We start from the raw sequence: 15,923 nt of genomic DNA on the forward strand, positions 1-15,923 counted from the left end.
AAGTGGAAGTGAGGCGCGGTGGGCGGGAGCCGGCTGGCCCGGGGAGTTTTCTAGAAGCGGGGCGGCGGGATTGAGTGGCCTGGGAAGTCAGGTTGGATCCTCGGGTCGCGGCGATGGTGGATTACAGCGTGTGGGACCACATTGAGGTGTCCGACGATGAGGACGAGACTCACCCCAACATCGATACGGCGAGTCTTTTCCGATGGAGGCACCAGGTACGGGGCCCCCGGCCCGGCTCCCCACAGGCCGCAGTCTCCCTGGGAAAGGTCCCGGGCCGACCTCGGGCTCCGGCGGTGGGCAGCAACCTCCCTGGCACCGCGTGTGGCTGGGCGGAGAGGGGTACTGGGACGTGAGCAAACCTTTCCCGTTGTTTACCTTCCCGTCATTCCTAACATACATATAATTTTATGTGCTTGCCAAAGGTATGAAAGAGTTTGGATCTCTCCACTGCTTGAGCTGGCGTTGCTCCTGTTCTCAGTGTTTTAACAGTGGAAATGTGCTATGTAAACATGTCACGGTGTCATTGCAGCCCAGCGCCAGCGATGGCGCCACGGTGCCCCATGAGAGAATTCTTGTGGCATGGGAGGAGTTCATGAGGCCTGTCAGGTCAAGGTCAAAGTCGAGTTTATTGTTATATACACAAATATGTGTATGTGCAGGTGCAATTAAAAACCTTACTTGCAGCAGCATCACAAGCCTGTAGAATCACTGAGCCAGCTTTTTCCCCTCCTTAGACCCCTACATGCTATTTTCCTTTAGGCATGTAGCAGCTTCTCCTTTCAAACCACTGATTAGCACTGTTTCCACCATCCTTGCAGGCAGTGAGCTGCAGATGACAGCCACGTTTTCCAGTCTGTGTTGAGAAACCTTTTGTATCTAGCAATCTTAATTCAAGAGGGGTAGCACTTACAGTTCAACTGTACAATTGTTCTTGAGAAACAAAGGACTGCAGATGCTGGAATCTAGATGAAAAACGATGAAGCTGGAGGAACTCAGCAGGTCAGGCAGCATTTGTGGAGAAAAGCAGGCGGTCAATGTTTTGGGTCAGGACACCCCTTCTTCAGGACTGAAGATAGGAAAAGGGGAAGCCCAATATATAGGAGGGAAAAGCTGGCAGTTGACGAGGCTGAGGACTGACATACCTCAGACATTCCGCTCCCACCCCAGGAACTTTCCACTGCCTCCACCACAGGTGCAACACCTGCCCCTACACCACCTCCATCCAGGGACCCAAACAGTCCTTTCAGGTGAGACAGAGATTCATCTGCACCTCCCTTAATATCATCTACTGCATTTGGTGCTCCAAGTGTGGCCTCCTCTACATTGACAAAACCAAACGCAGACTCGATGACCGTTTTGCAGAACATCTGCATTCTGTCCATAACTGTAATCTACATCTTCCCACTGCCAGTCACCAACTCCCCCTCCATCACAGATATGTCAGTCCTCAGCCTCCTCCACTGCCAGGAGAATTCCAAGCACAAACTGGAAGAACAGCACCTCATTTTCTGTCTTGGAACCTTGCAGCCTAACGGCATGAACATTGAATTCTCCTACTTTAAGTAATCCCCACACCCACCCTCAACCATGCTGCTTCTTTTCTTCCCTAGCCTACCTCTTTTTTTTCTACCCTTCCTTTTATCCTCCTTGCTTTGACCCATCCCCTGGTGGATTTGCTCTCCCCTCCTCCCCCACACCTGCCTATCACTATCTCTTACCTGCATCTGCCGATCACCACCCTGTGCCCACCCCACAGCCCCTCTTTTGTCCACCTTTCACTGCTCTGCATTTCCCTCCTATATATTGGGTCTCCCCTTTTCCTCAGTCCTGAAGAAGGGTCCTGACCTGACACGTTGACTGCCTGCTTTTCTCCACAGATGCTGCCTTGCCTGCTGAGTTCTTCCAGCATCATTGTGTTTTTCACATACAATAGTTCTAGTTGGTTTACACCTGGAATACTGTTATAATTTCTGGGCTCCAAACTGTATGCTGGTCTTGGATGGCATGTAGGGTATATTTAACAGGAGATCTGTGGACCATAAGAGTTCAATGAGAAAACTAGGTTTGTATTCCCTTGAATTTAAAAAAAATTAAAGGCTGAACTAATTTTGATTAAATTTTTGTTTTTAGCTTATAGGGTTGCCAGAGAGAAAATATTTTTGCATATTGGGGCATCTTGGACTAGTGGCCGTAATCCAAAGATCTTTTGAGATTGAACTTGAGAAACCATTGTATGGGCAGAGAGTGGTTGAAATGTATTTTTTTAAATGGAGATTAACACTGTCAGTTGTCTTAACTGCAAATCTATGACTTGGGTGTTAAGCAAAGCTGCTATAGTATGCTGGTAACTTTTTTGTAGGCTTGTATTCCAGAAAGAGTTGCAAATCCCCAAAAACCTTGCAGCAATTATTCTCTGACTCTGGGACATTATGGGTGTGGCTTGCAGAGCTGAAAGAATTTTATTTGCTGGTATATTTGCCCTGAATCCTTTCAGGGTGACAAGTAGTGTGGACACAGGGTGAAGGCACCAACCTATTGGAGTGTTTAATACTTTAATTGTGAAATAACTGGGTAGGGGTGGAGGGGTTGGTGGTTTTGTGCTTTTCACTAACTCAAAAATACTTCTAAACTTTTATAAATAATTGAGAAAGTCAGCTGGATATTGTCTGGAGGCTCAAATGTATTGTGTTAAATAATCTTCTCATAAGCACAAGAGCCAGTAGTTCAAAAGTCTCTTCAATGCTGTACTGATGGACTTCATCTAAAACCTTTGCAAAACCACAAAAGTTAAGGGTTTACTGAAATGGATATTGGGTCTGGAAAAGGTCTGTAGAGGAGTTAAAGGGTTTTGGGGAGTGGGCAGGAAAATGAAACCAAGATCAGATTAACCATGTGGAGTAGGCTTTAAGGGACATGGGGCCAACTTGTTTTTTTTTCTCATCAAGGTAAAGAAATGGATGTAAAGAATTAGGCCTTGTACTGGGTTTGATTTCCTTGAATGGTGGAACAGGCTCAGGGGGTGAAATATCCTCCTCCTAAGCTATGCAGGGCAGTACTTCGTACATACAGGTGCAATACCATTCTATTTACCCATATTGTTTTCATCTTAAGTTCAGTTCAGGCTACAGTAGGCCTTAATGTTGTATTTTGTGCTTTTTACTGTACTGCTTGTCATTCTCCAAGTGTGTTACTGGATTGTAGGCATACTGTCAAAGTTTTCCATTGTTTTAGTAGCTTAAACAATCCTTTCTTTATAGATCTAGAAAATGCTAACACCAAACTCGTGATTCTTGGTTGTATTTTAGTAATAAACGATATTGTGCATGTTTTTTTGTGATATGCTTTAATAATTAATTGCATTAGTTTTTCTTTCCTCAGCTACATGTTAGATGTACAGAAGTTTTCCACTGTGTTTTAGGGTTTCCAAGTAATGTTTTGGATAAGATGTAGAGTTTATTCACTCATTCCTCTTTCCTGTTCTGATTGGATTCCTTCTATTTAAATCTTTCTGCTTGAGCTAAGGTCTGTTAAATCTTAGGGGAGCAGGGACCTCCACACCTGAGGAGAAAGGATGCAGGCAGAGAGGATAGCCACACTGGCTCATTCCTCTCCAACTTGTGCACCGTCCTGACTGACAAATCTTGGGCATTTCTGCATCATCATTGCATCTAAATTGTGGAAGTCCATGCCCAACAGTGCCACGAGATCACCTTTGCTACATTGATTACAATCAAGAAGGTGGCTGACCAGTGGGAAATTTAGGATGGCCAAGAAATCCTGAGCTTGTGACACCCATCAGTCATAAATAAACTTGAAAAATGCTTAACGGCAGTTGGCTCAGCTCTGGAGAGTGAAAATGAATGGGAGGGAACATTAGCTTTTAATCAGCATACAGTGACTCCTACTGTAGATACCATGGACTTTTGTTTAAACCATGTATTGACATGACAGTGAATTCTACCACCTCCTCCAAAACCTCGTAGTTTCAACAGCCTCATGGTATGTCTTATTCTTGAATACAGACAATGTGTTGAAGTGGAGGGCAGGATTAGACCTTCAAGAGTGCTGAAAAGATTCTAAGATTTCTTTAATAGTCACATGTACATCGAAACACACAGTGAAATGCATCTTTTGCGTAGAATGTTCTAGGCGCAGCCTTCAAGTATCGCCATACTTCCAGCACGAACATAGCATGAACTTCCTAACCTGTATGTCTTTGGAACGTGGGAGGAAACCGGAGCACCCAGAGGAAACCCACGCAGACATGGGGAGAACGTACAAACTCCTTACAGACAGCGGCCGGAATTGAACTCGGGTCGCCGACGCTGTGATAGTGTTATGCTAACTGCTACAGATTCTCGGGGTAAAAATATGAAAAGAAGCAGTTCCCCTTTATTAGTGCACTGTCAGCTGCCTGATTTGTACGGTAGAACCAGTAACAGACCACCGGTGAGAGTAAAGTTGAAGAAAACCTGCCTTTGATAATTTTGAATGTTTTGAGATGATTTGTTCGGCAGCCATTTTGTGTTTCATGTAGGTTGATATTTTCCCAAATGTACAAGTGGAAATTGAAATTTTTTGAACAACTGTGGAACTTGTCTGTTTTTTTAGACCCTAAGAATAATAAGTAGAAAAGAAACAAAGTGAATGAGTGGTTTTATTTGTTTGGATTCTTGTCATGGTAAGTGTGAATGACAGCCAGTTTGTGAATAAGTGTCATTGCAACAGGGAGGAAATGATACTGGCAAAAAGTTTTTTTTTCCCTTCAAATTGTACATCTAAAGTGCCTGACATCAGTATCACCTTGCGATTTGAGCTATTTTTGATTTCATTGTTCAGGTGAAGTGTTTTCTTCAGTGAGGGCAAAATAAATAGCTTCAGTTCTTTTGAGTGTTTATGTAGTTCCAAGAGTTCAGTGAGTCGGTGCATTTTATTATGTGATATTTGACTGAGGAAAGTGATAGGTTCAGTTTCTGGGGTAGGTGGTCTTAGCATGGCATAGGCAATGGAAGTCTTGGTTTCATAGAACATTGAACAGTATGGCATAGGAACAGACCCTTCGGCCCATGATGCCAAATTAAACCAAACCTATCTGCCTGCAGATAATCCATATGTCTCCATTCCCTGCATGTTCATGTGCCTGTCTAAATGCCTCTTAAACACCACTATCTTGTCTGCTTCCACCACCACTCCTGGCAGCACATTCCAGGCACTCACCACTCTGTTTTCTAAAACAAAAACTTGCTCCCTCACTTTAAAGCTATTATTTGACATTTCTACCCTGGGAAAAAGACTCTATCTCACCATTCCATACCTCCCATAATTTTATAAACCTCTATCAGGTCTCCCCTCAGCTTCCATTCCAGAGTAAACAGTCCAAGCTTGTCCAATCTCTCCTTGTAGCTAGTACTCTCCAATCCACCAGGCAGCATCCTGGCAGACCTCTTCTGCACCCTCTCCAGAGCCTCCACATCCTTCCTGTAGTCCAGTGACCTGAACTGTCACAATACTCCAAATACGGCCTAACCAAAGTTTTATACAGCTGCGACATGACTTCCTGGCTCTTGTGCTCAGTGCCCTGACTGATGAAGACAAGCATGCCATACGTGCTCTTTACCACACTTTCTACTTGTTTTTTCTACTTCTGGGAAGCTAAGGTCTTGGACCCCAAAATCCTAACTGAGTTAAAACAGTTAAAATTGTTAATATTGCTGTAAAGGGTCCTGCCATTAGCCATATACTTTTCCCTTGCATTTGACTTCCCTATGTGCAATACCTCACACTTGCCTCCATGTGCCATTTCTCTGCCCATATCCTGTTGTATCTTTTGACAACCTTCTTCGGTATCCACCACTCCACCAATTTTTGTCATTCACAAACTTACTAATCAGCCCATCTACATTTTTGTCCAAGCAACTTATCACAAACAAGAGGTCCAGCACTGATCCCTGGTCACAGACCTCCAGTCAGAATAATACCCCTTCATCACTAGCCTCTGTCTTCAATGGCCAAGCCAATTTTGAATCCAATCTACCAAGTGACCATGGATCCTATGTATCTTAATCTTTTGGATCAGCCTACCGTGAGGGACCTCGTCAAATGCTTTACTAAAGTCTGTGTAGGCAACGTCCATGCCCCTACCCTCATCACCTCCTCAAAAAAAACTCATTCAAGTTTATAAAGCAATGACCTGCCCCACACACAGCCATGCTGACTATCCCTAATAAGACCGTGCCTTACCAAATGTGAGTGAATTCTCTCCAATAGCTTCCCTACCACTGATGGCAGGCTCAGAGTTCTATAATGCCCTGGATTATCCCTATTGCCCTCCTTCAACAAAGGAACACATTGGCTACTTCAGTCCTCTGGTACTTCTCCTGTGGCGAGGGAGAATGAAAAGGTCTTTGTCAAGGCCCCAGCAGTCTCCATAACCTGGGATAGATCCCATCAGGCTCTGGGAACTTAACCACCATAATTTACTTCAATAGACTTAACAGCAAACTTTCTTGATCTCAATATGACCTTGAGTATTAGCACACCCTACACTGATCTCACTATCATCCATGTCCTTTACCTTGGTGAATACTAATGCTTAGTCCCGAGTAAACGTGTCTGGACAAGGGGAGGATTCACGAATCTGAGTCTTTAGATGACATGCACGTATTGGAAACACAAATGGGAAATGATTTGTGCTCCTTCCTAGAGCACCCAAATTTATATTGTGCATCTTGGGCATTTTGAAAGTGCATGAACATTGTAAAGGGGAATGGTTGCTTTGATGTATAAATATTTTGGGGAAAAATATTAGGCATTATTTGGGTAGTTGGAATGCACAGTGCATGGTCCCACAAACAACAAGTAAATGAATTGCATGATTATTGCTAATTAGGATATCAAGACAGCACCCAGTATTTCAAGATAGATAGTTAGCTATCCATCTGAACAAATGGAAGAAGCCTTGCTTTTCCACCTGAACCAAAAATATACCTGGTAGTACAACACTGCGTTGGAGTGAGACTGTATTACCTCAATTCTGGACTTGCAATCCTGCAACTTGGATTGTGCTCCCTGAGAAAACATAATATCTTCTGATGTACTGTGGCAAAACTGGATTATTTAGTTTCTAAATCAACTGGTTTGTTTCTAGATTTTTGCTTGACACTTTTGCAACAATTAATGTTCACAGTTAACAGCTCAGATGGTATTTGTCAACTTTGTGTTTCAGGCTCGGGTCGAGCGGATGGAGGAGGCACAGAAAGAGCGTGAGGAGTATGAGAAGGGGAGTGGTGATGTTAAACGTAAGCTCAGTGAGTGTCAAAAGAAGCTGAAGGAATTGGCATTGGTGGAAACTGACGATGCAAAGAAAGAGATTGAAAAATTACAGGATGAGCTAAAACAGCTGAAAAAGGAGGAGAAGGAATGGGATAAGAAAGGGGCATTGTTGAAGAAGAAGGAAAAGTCTATGCCTTGGAATGTGGATACACTGAGTAAAGAGGGATTCAGTAAGGTTAGTGTGGTGTTGAACCATCTTTCCATATTTTCCTCTGTTAGGACAGGGGTGAATGCCTGATTGCAAACAATAACTTTGTGGAAAAATGCAAAACAGATCAAGCACTTTGAGTGGTAATCGTAGCTTTTACAATAACTGCTGCTTTTTTTCATTAGCTTCCAAAATACTAGTTTCCTAATTGTTTCATCGGCACTGGGAAATGTATGTGCTGTGCCAGACGCCACCCTTCCTGGTTGGTGCTAATCCCGAAATATGGAAATAAAAGACTTGCATTTATATTGCAGACAATTAAGTAACTTTTAGCACACTTGAAGGCAGAATTCTCTGCATGCTGAAAACTTGAGATGAAAAAATGGTCTACAGATCATGAAATGTCTATGTGGATAGAAACAATTTTCCATGCCTTGTTTTCATTATTGATGAATTCTAGTTACAATTATAATGGAGTAAACACAGCAGCTCCTTTACAAAGTTTAAACTTAAACAGCAACAATGTAACCAGAAGACTTGTTTTAATGATTGAGGGTGAATATTGGTCAGGTTAGATTGAAAACTCACCTTTTGTTCACTGACATTTTAGTATTTGAACTAACTATTTCCTTTATTTTGATATTGAAATACATAAAGTCCTCCATTACAACAGTAACAAACAAGCTATTGGTAATCAACTTGATGTAATAAATAAAACCTACCTAAAATAGAATCTTGAAGAGTTAGGCACAGTTATTTTTCACTAGCTGCAAATATATTGTGGAAATATTTCAGGGGCGGTTTCTCTATCTTGAATTTAGCAATTAAGATCTATAGATGACTTGGGCATTTTGTAAATGCTGGAATTTTCTGTTTTCTGCCTCAGAGTGTTTTTAATGTAAAACCAGAGTCGACCACGGTTGAAACAGAGGAAGATAAAGAGAAAAAACACAAGACCTTTGTGGAAAAATATGAGAAGCAGATCAAGCATTTTGGTAAGTGGCAATAATTTGAGCTTTCCCAGTGACTGCTGCATTTTCCATAAGCTTTCAAAATACTACTTTCCAGATTGTTACACAGGCACTGCATGGGATTAGACTGTGTTATCACAGATGTCATCTGCCCAGGAAAGCAATTGTATTTGTGCATCTGAGATTCTACCAAGATCTGTTCTGGTCTGCTGTGGGATATCAATTCTCTTGGAGGTTCCTTTGTAGTGCAAAATTCATACAAGTTGGCACTGACCCTGTATGAACCAGATAGAGCTAGGAATAAGGGGATGATTCATTTTATCTTTTCTTTACCTGCCCTTTAAATTCCTATTTTAAGTCCAGACAGATTTTTGTTCTTGCTTTATATTTGGCTCGGTCCTTCACCAGTTATGGAATTCAATGCAGACACAATTACTGGACAGCATGAATAATACTTTACACTGTTGTTTCCAACATGAAAATCAGCCAGTTCCTTTTCCATTTTCCTTCATTTATCTCTGACCTTTGTGCTTTAGAGTTCAAATCCATTTTTGCCTTTCTTTCAGGAGTTGTACACTTTGCCACTCAATTTTACGATGTCTGCGCAGAATCTTTTGCAAAACAACAACACTGAATGCCAGAAGTACTGATGACGACACTGCATCAGTGCAGCAATGACTTGAGTCTCCACTCTGTGTGTAGAGGAGATCTGTCTAGAATAGGATGTCTTTCACCAATCAAACAGCACACAACCCATTGTGCAAGTTATTGGGTGAATAGATGTCAATCCTTTAAACTAATGCAGGGGCTGAAGCTTGTCCATTTTCGGGGGGGAGAAAAATAACTTTGTTGCCTATCTGCACACAGGCATGCTCAGCCGCTGGGATGACAGCCAGAAATATCTATCCGATAATCCCCACCTTGTATGTGAGGAGACAGCCAATTACCTGGTCATCTGGTGCATCGATTTAGAAGTTGAAGAGGTACAGTGGGCCATTAGAACATTAGGAACATAAGGGTTTGGAGTAGGAGTAGTCTGTGTGGCTCTTGAATCCTGTTCCACCATTCATCAAGATCATGGCTGGTCTTTTACCCCGGCTCCCTTTTCCTCCACTATCTCCTTTTCCCTTGGGTGTCCAGACTGTTTATTAGACATGATGCATATGCCAAATAATTTAGTCATCAAAACAAGTCATTGCTTTTTGAGTGTTCATTAAAGTCCAGAGAAATGAAATAATCAGAATACCCGGCTTGGGTCTCCTATGCTTCAGTGAGAACCTTCCTGCTGAATTTGGGGAAAAACTCATTGTGTGACTTTGCATGCGATGTTGCAATGTGCAGCGATTTGATCGTGTTCTTACTTCCCAGACTGATGAATCATTGTGATGCATGATAGACTGAGATAGCTTTGCACAATTAATTGATATTTGCTACATAAGGACACTTCTGTTAATTTTGCCTACAGTGTGTGGTTTATGGATATATAATTGTGAAAGAGCCACTTTAAATTCATAATCACTGTATAGTTGACAACATAAAAGATTTTAGTTTGCATGTGTACTTTATGTATTTCAGTTTTGGCATTGTTGTTCCACGTGTGTGAATTACACCTTATTTGATAGGATCACTATTCTTGAAGTAATCTGACACAGGTGGATCTAGATTGTAGTTATGCTTAGGACTATTCAAAATGAAGTGAGAGTCCTATTTAAGCGGAAGCAAATTCATGGGATAGGATTTTATTGTATCAATAGTGTCAGTGCAGTTAGTCTTCAGAGTGCCCACAAAAAGCAATTAGTGTGCTAAAATTATTTTCAATGAATTTGTTCTCCAGAAACACGCACTAATGGGGCAGGTAGCCCACCAAACAATAGTAATGCAGTTTATCCTGGAACTTGCCAAGAGCCTTAAGGTGGACCCGAGAGCTTGTTTCCGACAATTCTTCACCAAAATCAAGGTATGGAAAAAGTTGGCAGTCATTTTATTTTCAAGCAGTTGGAGTTTACTGCACTATTTTAAACTATCTCCGTGAAATAAGAATTGGTATCTTCCCTTGTGATCTAACGTTCTTTTAACTGTCTCAGATTTTTTTTGTTGTGACTGTTGATGAGCTTTATGTATTTCAACAGAACTATGATTAAATAAGTTATTGATGACATTATGTTGAACCTGAGATTTTGAGGTGTTTACAACTGTCTTTCCAGACAGCAGATAAACAGTACGTGGAGGCATTTAACGATGAACTTGAAGCCTTTAAGGAGCGGGTCAAAGGTCGTGCCCAAGCAAGGATAGAAAAGGCAATGAAGGAATATGAAGAAGAGGAACGTCAGAAGCGTATGGGACCTGGTGGGCTTGACCCTGTGGAGGTGTATGAAAATCTTCCACTAGTGAGTAGACCATTATAAAATGGTACCGTGGGGAAGATTATTTAATGAGTTCCATCATAGACCCATCAGTTGCAAAATTCTACTCTTACCTTTTTTCAAAAGTGGTGTTCCCATCTGTGTCTTTTGTTAAAATTTGGTAACTCCCCTTGGACTGATAATTATGCTTATAATTTCTATATTGCTGCAGTTCTGCTAGAAGCTACCTTTACTTCTTGAAGTGGTTTCCTCATGTTTTTGAGAACTTCCAAGTTACAACTTGTCACTGTTTTTCAGTACAGTAAAGCACAACTTAAAGGCTTCTCAAAGACCTAGCCCTCAGCAGTTGGGTTTTGTCCCTTACGTACTTTCAATTTGGAAGATGTTTCCCACAATTTTTATTTAAAACAGAGTGACCGTTTTCTGCTTCGATGTTGCACAAGATTTTCCCTGCTCCACTGTTGCCAATTAACTGCAGCACACGATAAAATACACCAGACAATGACTTTGCTCAATGACTATACTTCATTAATTGTGATTAGTTCAAACTTCAAAGATTCACTACATAGTTTCAAACGATTATTTAACTCTTTGGTTTACTTTCACAACTTCCAAAACCCATTCCTTGTATTCAGATATTACCCACTCATGATGAACCTCACCGGGATTCAATCTTAGTGAGTTCTTCTTGAGTCCCTGACTCAGGGTCATTGTCTTCAGTGGCTGGTCTCTGGAGTCAACTGCTGTTGGTTGTCTTGTAAGGCACCCTTTTATACATTTATTTGCATACCTTGGATACATTGCTTAGTTCTTTTTTTGCCACTTATATGGTTATAATTCCAATCCTTATCCATACAAGTATGCGTTTCTTTAACCCCTTCAAATTCCTGCTGACGCCATTCAACCATTGGTTCCTTAAATTGGAAAAAGCACAAACTTATAATTATCAGACTGCCCCTTTCTCAAGTTGTCAGTTCCCAAAATGTCCCCATTTGCATGTTCTGCTCTATGGATAGTTCAGTGGGATAGTTCACAGTGGATGTAAAGCTATCTCAGCTATCTTCTCGTTGATGCTGACCAGGTGTTGACCATGTGACCTTCCTTCACTTCACTGCTTTGTTCTTGGTTCCCAGTATCTCTTGCTAGCCAGCAGTGTCCTCCCGGAGCCTGATGGGATATTTGACATCTTTCTCTGGCTGCTACACTACATACTCTAATTTTCAAACTTGTCAGGACCAAAGTGACTTTGGAATTTAAGAACAACACACAGAGGAGCTGGAGGAACTGAGTGGGTCAGGCATCATCTATGGAGGAAAATGAACAGTTGATGTTTTGGGTCGAGACCCTTTATCAGGACTGGAAAGAAAGAGGGAAGGTGGTCAGTTTCAAAAGGTGGGTGGGAGGGAGTGGAGCAAGAGCTGGTGGCTGATAGGTAAATCCAGGTGATAGGGAGGTGGGGAGAGTGGGAATGATGTAAGAAGCTGGGAGGTGATAATTGGAAGTAACAGAGCTGAGGAAGGTGGACCATGGAACAAAGGGAAGGAGGTGGGAGGGGAACCAGTGGGAGGAATGTGATGGGCAGGTGGAGAGGCTGGGCGAGGGAAAAGTGAGAGGATGATGGGGGCTGGTGGGATCAGGAAAAAAGGAGGGAATGGACAGAGGGGAGTGGTTGCTGAAAGAGAAATCGATGTTCATGTAGTCATGTTGGAGACTACCAAGGCGGAATATGAGGTGCTGTTCTTCTAATCTGCGTCTCGCCTCAACTCAGCAGTAGAGGAGGCTGTGGACAGACGTGTTGGTGTGGGAATGGGAAGTGGAATTAAAATAGCTGGCCACTGGGTTGGAATTTCGGAACATCACATGTCAAAAAGAGCCTCAGGAGGCAAGTTAATTCAGATGCTGGAAATCTGAGTGATGAAACCCCAAATGCCAGAGATACTTGAGCAGCATCTGTTAGAGAAACGTTATTTCTCCATAGATGCTGCTGAGTATTTCTAGTAGTTTAATTATTCTATAATTGAAATGTTTTTAAGTTGTTTGGTTAACCTAAATAAGATATCATGATCACTGGAATTGGCAATATTTGATCTACCAAGTTTACTCCATCCCCAATAAATTTTGAGATATTTATATTTTCTCCTGTGCAGGTTTTAAAACTTTGCAACATTGCTCATAACTTTGCTGACTGTTTTTGCAGGAGATGAAGAATTGTTTTGATGCAAAAGATATTCAGTTGTTGCAGGATGTTATCAGCAAAATGGACCCAACAGTAAGTAATTCTAGTGACTAACAATATTCAACACTTTTGGTCAACATCATGTTTAATTGTTAATTTTTTTTTCTCTCAGTGTTGCTTCACCTGTCTTCCTACATTTCCTGATCTTGGCTGCTGAAGGCATTGTGTGATTTTATGCATTAAAGGATTTGAGGGAGGGAACCCCAATGTTGTGTGGTTCTGAGTTATCTTGAAAGCAATTTCAGAGCAGCACTTAGTGTCGAGCAATTCAGTGGTGTGATGCTTTTAAAGAGGAAAGTACGGGTGATTCCATAATGAGTGGGGAAGAACCAGAAAATTATCTTGGAGCTAAGTGAACACAAAAGAGCAACTTAAAAAGTAATGTGAATTTAATTTTGGTTTGAGGATTCTGAATTGGAGTTGGTAATACAAAAGAATAACAGTACAGCACTCGATAAATTATCAGTCTAGGTGATGTGCATGTCCTGGACCAGGGTTTAGACAACAGTGTTGTGACTTGTGGCAAGACTGCCATCAACTGAAGTAAAGAGTCACTTAAGATTGGTACTGCAGTAGATCTGTATCCCAGCTTTTGCTTGGTTTCCAGTGACCCCCAGCTGGAGGTTGGGCATATCTGTATGTTGCATCTTGGTCACGTTCAGTTGAATTCACTTGATCATCATCTCGTGGTTCACTGCATGTTCTTCAAAGAAAAAAGTTGGCCAACTGCATGAGATAGTGAAGGGTTTCCTGAAACCATGTAGCAGTGTTTCTCCTTGCCTTCAATGGATCTTGTTGTTTAGTTTTAATAAAAATATGCATCTTCCAGGAAGCCAAGTACCACATGCAGCGCTGCATTGACTCTGGACTCTGGATTCCTAATGCAAAGGCTGCTGAGGAGGAAGGAGAGAAGAATACAGGGGAAGAGAATCCTGTATATGAAGAAGTTAAAAAGGAAGCCACTGAAGAAAAATAATCCTAGTTTTGTTTGTGTAATTGCTAGCTTTAAGTGCTGTGCTTAGATACAGACTGCATCCTGTTTACTGGCCCGTTGGGGTTGACATAAGTTGAATATATCAGTCTATTGAATGAAAACTGAAAGTCTGACACAAATCAAATGCTTTTTGTATTTTAATAAATACACAAGTTTTGACAGCCTACAGACTGCTTCACTATTTGCAGTAACTCACTGGATCCACTGGTAACTGCAGAAGAAACAAATGTCTGAGTGAATGACTTCTTTCCAATTGCTTCATGACCATTTCATATGGTGTTGGGCCAGGCAGACAAGGGAAGTACCCATTCTGGCTCCTAAACTGCGCCGAGTTATCTAATGAGACCCTGCGCTGATGTCTTCAAGGCTTGTACTGAAGATTGGCTCACTGGAGAGAGAACAGTCATTGCCTGTGAAACTATACCTCGCACAAATGTAATGTTGAGGGGGAAGGTAATATAAGAATTTGTAGCTTAAATCCTGCAAGTGGACTTTATGGCAAATGTCACTTAATTGAGGTTATATTTGTAAAGAAATAGAAAAATCTGAAGGCTATTGATACAAAATTGGAATGGGAATTACATGACAAAGTCTTTTGTTATCTAAAAATAAAATGTGGAATCCATGCTCACAAACTTAACTACAGTTCTGACTGGCAATGAGTTAATGTGGTGTCCTTGAGGTATCACTCTGGCCAAACGTTTGTAACCCAGGATCTGAGCACATTGCCAGAAGTTGGGACAGGGAAGTAGAAGTGACAAAATTTCATAGGCCCTAGGATTTTGAGTGTTCTGGTTTTAGTACATCAACATTTCATTTAAGTTTCTGGTTAGGCAAGGGATTTACATAACACAATTTTGATAGGTGCTTTTATCTCAGTGTAAAACATCATAATATTGTCTGTACTGGGTTTGACTACTTATGTTCTGTACATATATTTTAATGAAACTGCGCACTGATCACATTATGGCTCAGAATAATTGTTCAGCTCGGGCCAATGTTGCTGTTGATGCTGCGTGTTACTGTGACCTGTTTGATCTGAGGCAGTTGCTGTTTATGAGCAAGGTAGTTATTGTATCATTTATATCCTGTTACTGGCCACCATGTATGCAAATAAAGATGTGATGCAGTATATTGCCTCTGTGCTGTTGTGTGGCTCACTAAACCTTTTTATTCCCAAATGTCATTCTGTGCAGTGTTAATGAGGATGCAACAGGAACACTTTATTAAGGAAGCAGAGTTTCATTTTTTGTGTTTTAAGAATTGCTGGTTTTCATTAATAACCCTGATATTTGTACCTTTAGCATTCCAAAGTGTATATTCTTGCAGAGAGCTTAGTCAGTATATTTCTGACCTTGATCATTTAATTTTTGACTCCTTATAAAATGCAATGCTGGTCTTGTGATAGAGAACATGTTAGTATAGTTGTATTGAATTAAACTGGAGAAACTTCATTGTTTATACATTCACTTTTGCTTCCTCTTTTCCACCCCACTATGATAACTTGTTATTTTATCAAAGATTAGCAACCATCTTGGTCTCTCTTATTTAGTCATTTCCCTTTTCAGCATTCTAATTTACTGAATCTTTGTATGATCTTCCCTGATTGAATGACTTTGATTTTTGACTTGTACTTTCCATTCCACTACATTGAAACTGACAGGAGTTTCAAAAATCAGTGTTGTGTTGACCTACCCACTTGATTTACCCTATTCTGCTGTCTAGCTATGTGTCCATTTTCCCATTGATACCATTGAGCTCTTTTCTCCACACTATCGCTATTGAACTCTTAAGATAAAATTTCTTTATTAGTCACACGTACATCGAAACACACTGAAATGCATCTTTTGTGTGGAGTGTTCTGGGGGCAGCCTGTAAG

The 15,923-nt window shown here is 41.2% G+C and overlaps 1 protein-coding gene across 1 annotated transcript; it reads left to right on the plus strand.

The window, feature by feature from the left end:
* The first annotated feature begins 4 nt into the window (after positions 1–4).
* cdc37 (cell division cycle 37 homolog (S. cerevisiae)) lies at positions 5–15,181 on the plus strand. The gene is made up of 8 exons (XM_052042203.1): positions 5–215; positions 7,226–7,507; positions 8,367–8,475; positions 9,319–9,434; positions 10,286–10,408; positions 10,656–10,838; positions 13,012–13,083; positions 13,880–15,181. Exons 1-8 carry the CDS (start codon positions 114–116, stop codon positions 14,024–14,026), a joined length of 1,134 nt encoding a protein of 377 aa, XP_051898163.1. The 5' UTR covers positions 5–113; the 3' UTR covers positions 14,027–15,181.
* Positions 15,182–15,923: the final 742 nt, after the last annotated feature.

Source organism: Pristis pectinata, chromosome 31 (assembly GCF_009764475.1).
Source record: "Pristis pectinata isolate sPriPec2 chromosome 31, sPriPec2.1.pri, whole genome shotgun sequence".
Taxonomy (NCBI): Eukaryota; Metazoa; Chordata; class Chondrichthyes; order Rhinopristiformes; family Pristidae; genus Pristis; species Pristis pectinata.

What these genes read in the sequence shown, in the direction of transcription:
- cdc37 (XM_052042203.1), top strand. Translation starts at nt 114, where the DNA reads ATGGTGGATTACAGCGTGTGGGACCACATTGAGGTGTCCGACGATGAG. An exon ending in TTTTCCGATGGAGGCACCAG is followed by an intron (nt 216 to 7,225) that starts GTACGGGGCCCC and finishes TTTGTGTTTCAG; the next exon opens with GCTCGGGTCGAGCGGATGGA. An exon ending in TCAGCAAAATGGACCCAACA is followed by an intron (nt 13,084 to 13,879) that starts GTAAGTAATTCT and finishes TGCATCTTCCAG; the next exon opens with GAAGCCAAGTACCACATGCA.